General features: G+C 40.3%; 1 protein-coding gene across 1 annotated transcript; it reads left to right on the top strand.

Annotated features, from left to right (window-relative positions):
• Positions 1-3: 3 nt before the first annotated feature.
• Positions 4-5,331, top strand: MYCBP (MYC binding protein; the record flags this gene model as incomplete). The annotated part of the gene is made up of 4 exons (XM_008948852.1): positions 4-148; positions 1,934-1,982; positions 2,751-2,880; positions 5,234-5,331. Coding segments are annotated over 4 exons (369 nt in total), but the record flags the coding sequence as incomplete, so codon positions are not given.
• Positions 5,332-7,124: the final 1,793 nt, after the last annotated feature.

Here is a 7,124-nt window from a genome sequence, read left to right as displayed (position 1 = left end):
CTCGTCCAGCGAGCCGCCTCCGTAGCTGAGGGGGGGAGGCGCCGCCGATCTGACCGTGTGGGCGTCCTCCCTCAGGCCGCGGACTCCAAGCGGGAGCAGTTCCGCCGATACCTGGAGAAGTCGGGGGTGCTGGACACGCTCACCAAGGGTAAGTGTCCGGCCCGCGTCGTGATGCCGGAGGGGCCCGCTCCTGCGGCTCTTCGGGCCTTTCTGCGGGCGGACGCCGTTCCTCTTGGGGCATCCCGGGCCGGCAGTGCAGCTGTCCCCTTAGCGTGGTTGTGCTGTGGCCGCCCCTTGGGTTGCCTCGGTGCTCTCCGCCGGCTTCCAGCCTGGCCTCGGGAAACCGATCGCACATTTTCCTTATTCTGCTTGGCGGCCGGCAGCAGAACTTGCTCGGAGAACTTGGTCAGTCCGAGCTGACCAGCGAGGCAGTGCGCGCTGGGGGAGGGCAGAGGACCTCTGTGGAAAAATGGCCTATGAACCGCAATGCGTTAACTCTTTTCTGGCAGTTTGCAGCTCATTGTGTGTGTGGGTCGATTGTTAGAGACGGGCGTGGAGCAGGAATTTGAGACACGTAAGGAACAGGAGGGCTGTCCCTTTCCCTTTACTTGGTGTGTTGGTTACCATTTTTATTTGGCTGAAGTGCTTTTGGAAACCACTGAATTTTTTGGGGGCTGTTATTCTGCCTGAGCTCTCCTGTGAAAATAAATGCTTGAGACAAAATAATAGCAATACACTCTTAAAAACAACCTAGTTAAAAAGACTCTTGACTAGAGCTTGGTGCTTCTCCTAAACCCAGTGAACCTGTAAGTTTTGTGAGAGTGACTCCCTACCAGAATGGAGAAAATGATGATGCTAAGCTTGATGCGTGCTTTGGCTTTCTGTATGGCTTAGAATCTTTAAAACCCTTCTGAAGTCTTTTTAACAGCCTTCCAATAGTATGTGGAGAAAACCTGTTAATATTGCTGCCCAAAAAATACACTGTTTAAAAAGGGAGGGAGCAGATCTAGGTTGTCAAGTGAATGTAGGTGCCACACTAGGATTTTTGGCCTGGCTTCTGAGTACCATTCGATTGCTTTCTATTGTAATACTAAACATCCTGTGGCACAGTAAAATAAGTCTTCCAAGGAGCATGTGATACTTAATTTTTTTTTTTTTTAACTTAGGTGTTTAGCTAAAAACCAATTCGACTGTGCAGTTTAGACACCTGAAACTGAGAAAAGGGTATCTTAAGTATTTGTGAAGGCAGATGTCTTCTATAGTCATGTGTGTGACCCTGTGGGGAGTAGGGAATGATTATGTTAGGGAACTTCTTGAGTATTCCTGTGACTGAATTCTCCAGATAGGTAGGTAGTATGTGTATGGCTACTTTCATTTAAGTTAACAAGGTACTGCTGCTTGTGCCTGACCTCTCTAGCACTCCATTGGCTGCTAGAGGCCCCAATCCATAAAGATTATGAGCATCACCTGCTCTGATGGTAGCCATGTAGTTTTCTAACTGTAGGTGTTAGGTGGAAGTGTGTTTTTATGATGATGTTGTCTTGCGCTTCAAAGATGTAGCTTAAGTGGAATGAATGGTTTATGAAGGGAGAATCTCAAAATGGTTGGAATTTCAATTTTGCTCATGAAAGCCAATACTAGAATTGTGTGTAGCATATGTAAAAATTTTCCAGGCTGTTCTTTGTTCTGCACTGAAATAGCCAAAGACTGTGTTTAGGGGATCAAGAAAACTTCTGTCTAGCTGTTAATGTTTCCCTTTTGCACAGCAAACATATTCTTAATGTTATAGTATATAGGTGAAAATCTTGTTAAACAGAAAAAAAAGGGCTGAAGATGTGGCATACTTGTATGCCTTCTGACTTTTGGTATGTGTTTTAGAAACCTAGAGTTGCATGAACTTCTTGCAATTGTTGAATATGTTTTTTATTTGCAGTGTTGGTAGCCTTATATGAAGAGCCAGAGAAACCAGATAGTGCATTGGAGTATCCTTTTTCTCTTCTGTGAATTGTTCACAGAGATGTCACGCAAAACAGTAGTAATGCTTCTGACTCATAGATGAACGGGAGAGGCTCATCTAGAAGACTTAAATTTAGAACATGGCTTTTATGGATGTATTTTACCTAATAATTGTGGTCCTACAAGTTAACAGAAAGTCTGACAGGATGCAAGAGGACTGTGTGTACCAGTATGCTAGCAATTATGAAGTTAAGTTGCAAGCCGTTACAAAATGTCATAGACCTGCGGCATTAAATTTGAGTACTTACAGTATATGTGTGAGTTCTTCACACTTTTTTTATCCAATAATTTGAGAGGGGAAAAATTAATGTCTTCTGTTTCTTGCTGTTTTTAAGCAGCCCTCCTTTTTCGCTATTGCTCCTATTTTTGTTTTCCTTGTAATTCCTGTTATTTAGTATTTGTCATATTGTTATTCCTTTTAACTCTTAAAAATTTCTGCATTTAAGAGAGGAAAAGAGGAGGAAGGGTGTAGTAAAACGTGAGAATTTGTCTTGTGTGTATTGATGTCTTGTGTCTTGGTTGGTTGGTTTGGTTGTTTTTAAGGAATATACAAATGAACTTGGAAGAGCTTTCTTTTGTAACTTCATCCTGTAGGGTGAAAAGCACTACAGTAACCTTAAGTGACTTAATGCAGCTTTGATCACATGTATTGCAGCACTACCTTCATCATAAATGTTAAAACTACAAAGTGGTTATGTTATCAGCTGAAGAAATACTTAACATCTAAATGTCAGCTTTTTGAAGCATCATCTGGGAGCTTCAGCTCCTGAAAATCCAGAAATAGAGGCACTTCGCTTGGAAGTGGCAGAGATGAAAGAAAAATATGAAGCTGTGTTGGAAGAAAATAAAAAACTGAAAAACAAGGTAAAAGTCTATTTAGCATTCCTCAGTAGTTCCCTATTACACAAGAAGAAAAATAATTTAATACTGAGAATTCACCTAACTTTCTTCTGTTAGAGTACCTGGTAAATGTTATTGTATTGTTTAGCCTTGTGCCTGAGGAATGGTGATGGAATTCATCATAGTAAAGTATGGTTGTTTGGAGTTTTTTATAGTATACTTCTTAATATTCTATAACAGAGTAGTATTGCTAAATTAGGAATTTTATGTATTTGGTGAAAGTTAAATGTTATTGAGGCTAATCCTATGTCTTCATTCAGTCCTGTCTGGATGTGTTTAAGTTGTCTGATATTGTGTAGCTGATGCTTCCACAAGAGGTTTGAAAAAGAAAAAAGCTAATGTATATGTTATAAGGGCTTTCAAAAGACAAACTGAAGGAGGACTGTTGCGCATTAGTTTGTGTGACCGGGCACAGACTCGCATGTGACAGGATGTTATCAGTGGAGTCACTTGTCCACTTGGGACAGAAGTTTGCTTTTCAGCCAAAGCAACTCCTGTATTTGTGTGTCTGCAACAGTGGACCTGAAGTGCTAGCTAAGGTAGAGCCTTTCTTAAATAGTTCTATCGGCTACTTGAAAAAGCCAATAGATGTGTACAACTTCCCCTTATGAGAGGGCACTGACTGTAAATTAAGCACTAACAACACTGAAGGAAACATTTGAGAACCTTAATAAGCTAGTAGCTCATATGCCACCACAGGTTTCCATAAGTTTGTTGGAAGAGGATGGCTGTTGTTAAATGTTCACATTCCTGTGGATTTTTGACAGAGACACAACCACCCCACCTTAGTTCTGTGAGAAGAGATTCTTGGGCATTACCACTTTGTATTTCTCATCTGGAGTGCCTTCTTGCTGGCCTAGTAATTTTCCTCCTCTGTTATCCACTGAGTCCTTACAGTTACATTTGTTATTTCTTACTAGGAAATAAGGAAAACAGCAGAATTTTATGGGGAGTAGTAATAGACCAGCAGTTCACTTGGTGTAGCCAACTTAAAAATGCAATTGATAGTAAGTAGACACTTGAAAGCAGAGTAACCTGGGTTTTTGCTTAAGGAATTCTATTAAAGAAGTCAAAACTTGTTCCAGGAAAGTAAGATTTTCATAACCATGGGTTTATTTGTGCTTCACCTTCTTCAGCCTTCAAATGATAACTCTCAATTTGTGTTTTGCAGTATTAATGTTTTTGGGTTTTGCCTGCCTTTCTTTACCCTGCAATCTACTGCCCATCATTCTGACATACCATAGAAGTTCACATGGACAGAATGCAGGGGAAGCGTTATGTGTTGATTTTTGTTGTTTTTTTTTTTTAGTGATCCTCTAGCATAAAATACATGCCTTTAACTGTGCATTCATTGGTAACTTGAATCATACACAAATAGATGGTGGTGTTCTGTTGCATTTGTCTGTGAAGTTCTTTTCCTTACATTTCTTGGTGAGAACATCAGGTGTTTGGGTAGGACGAGGGACAGGAAATGGTTAGGCCCACTGTGGAAAGGAAAACTGACTTTGGATTGTGTACTAGCCATCTTCTGTAGCAAAAGGTACAACAATGACAAAATGCTGTTTTAGTAGATCTCATTACTAGCATAGCAATTGCTGTAACTTAGTGTTGCTACATCTGGGTATTTGAAAATTTTTATGGATTTTGTTTATTCTTAACCTACTCTGCAATTTGCAGAAGAGGGGAAGGATCTGAGGAAGATGGACTGGTGTATTTCAGAGATTCAGTCCTAATACCCAAACTGTTTTTGACGCTTGAGCTTATCTTTAATGTAACTGAGGTCAAGTAAGCACCTTCATATGTTTCTTTGGAAATAACTTTCTTTGCAAGTGAAGGTCATACTTTAAACCATAGTTGCCTAGACCATGCTCTCCAGAAAGCATAAGGAAAGCAAGAATGATTCCAAAAACTGCTAATTTGGGTACTGTTGCTATGAGAATATTTCATTTAATCACATTTCATTCAAATCAAGGCTTATAAGGCACTGGTCGTTTTCAGCTGCTGTTTGAGATGAAAAGTACTTAATGGGGACTAGAACAAGAAATGGACAAAAAATTAAGGGCATGGCTTGTATCTTTGAATGTACCTTTGAAAAGCTACCCTTGTTATAACTGCATGATTATACATTCTGAGAATGGTTTGAGGGAAGGGTTACTTTGTTGCCTGACTTAAAAATGGACTTGCATAAATATCAGTGATGGATTAAAATCCACAGAGTAAATGGAACACTTTCAGACCAAACATTTTGCTACCTTTCTTAATGTAGAAATTCTCTGAAATGTTGCTGCTAACTAAATTCCTCTCTTTAAATCCACAGCTGGCTCAATATGAACCACCTCAAGAAGAGAAACATGGTGAATAACAGTAGTTTCTCCTGTAATGCTTGACTTAATAAAGGGCTTCCTGAGAACTGCAGTCTTCTTTTGTTGTGTATGTGAACTCTGCGTACCTACTTTGTTACCATCCTAAAGGAAAAAAAAATACAGCATCATGAATGTGCAGCTATTTTTGAGCAGCTGTAGCAGCAACTGATGGGTTTAAGCATACCGGCCAACTTTCCTGTTTTCTGTGTTTAAGAAGAAGTCATAGTTATGATTAAGTTGTATATAACTGTGCCTGCCAACTGGCATAAACTTTGCATCGTGGTCAGTGGTCCTGTTAAGCTGCTGATCTCTCCTGATTTTCTTTTAACTGGAGAGTTTGATGTGACACAGATGGAACAGCTATGAACGAGAGCATGACCTCCAAGGTATGTTCTAAGTTGGTGCTCAGCACTAATGTTAGTTACCTTTCAACATCAGTATTAGCCTATCTGCACAAAGGTGCACGAAAGGAGTGAGTATAGTTATGTTCAGTGGTGGACATAGCACAGTGTTGGAGATACAGTACCTACTGAACTTCCACTTCTTAATTTGCATGAGGTATTCCAATTTCCACGCAGTTCATGTCTCCGGTCCCGTTTCAGGAACAGCTTTGGAGAGTTGATCCAGATACTGCCAGGACAGTTATCAACAGAATAAAACATTCTTACTTCTAATGGTTATCCTGTGTAATTAGTGGTGCATATAAGAGTACGATGCAGGGAGTTCTGCTTTGCTATTCCTCTAAAGGGGAAAAGAGAATCTAGACAGGGCAGAAGATCCAAAAGGGGAATGTATGTGCCTTATCATTTTTGATTTTTGCCTCTATGTTCTATGGCCTGTGTTCTTAAATCAGCTTTGCCATCCTTTTGAAATGCCAAGTTAGCCTTTAAAATAAAAAAAATTTGAAGAGATGCATTTTTATGTCCTGAAACTAAGTACTTTAAAGGCAAGTGATGACAGGAAAAACAAAGGAAAGGGCGAGGGAGAGTAATTTTAGTAGCTGACTTATGTGTTAGTTGTTAAACCAATAGCCAGTAGATCTTTGTTTCTACGATGGATCAGAACTTTTGCTGAAGGCAACGTGTGAAGTGAAATCAAGGGCTAATGAACGTAGTGGTTGCTGACATTGCTACTCTATATCATTAATAGGTAAAGAAAATGGAAGGCAAACGAGGGGAAAATACTGTGTTAAATCTGTAGAATAACAACAAAGAAAACCTATTTAAAACAAATTACTAAAAAAAAAAAAAAAAAAACCAGAAAAAATGTCCCACCCTCAGCAATAAAGGAGGGAAGTCTCTTTTAAGTTAGAGGTATCTAGTGTTAAGTTGTGACATGTTGAAATAGGCTAATGCTGTAGAAAATGCATCATACAGCTGAATCTGTGCTGTGAATAATGTGACTGGAAGAAGTCAGGAAAAAAAACACACTGTTTGGGGCATGTCTTGCCAAAGATCCAGCAGGCAGGTGACATGTTAGGTAAGGTAAGTGTTTAGGTTGTCACAGGGCATGAAGGACTCCTTGGTCGAGAGGTCGATAGTGAGGGCAGTAATACACACTTGCTCTGTTTATAACTGTATTCACTTCCTCCCAGTAACGGTTTGATATTGTGAGCCTGAAATTAGGATTGTAATGGAATAACAAATCTTTGTTAAATCTTCAGTTGAGCAGCCTGCCTGTGGAAGTGACGCCAGTAGAAAACTGATGACTATTTAATCAGCATGAAGAAGGTAGGTAGGTAACGTTTGCTTAGGAAGGACGATCGCGTCTTTAGCGAAAGCTTCCCCATCTCTGCACAACTGCTTCTGCGCCGCAACTGAAGCGCGGTCAGCGGCGGAGCCCCTG

This window comes from Merops nubicus, unplaced genomic scaffold (genome assembly GCF_000691845.1).
Source record: "Merops nubicus isolate BGI_N331 unplaced genomic scaffold, ASM69184v1 Scaffold52651, whole genome shotgun sequence".
Classification (NCBI taxonomy): Eukaryota; Metazoa; Chordata; class Aves; order Coraciiformes; family Meropidae; genus Merops; species Merops nubicus.
The sequence above is the reverse complement of the archived record's forward strand: the minus strand, read 5'-3'. Positions and strand labels throughout refer to the sequence as shown.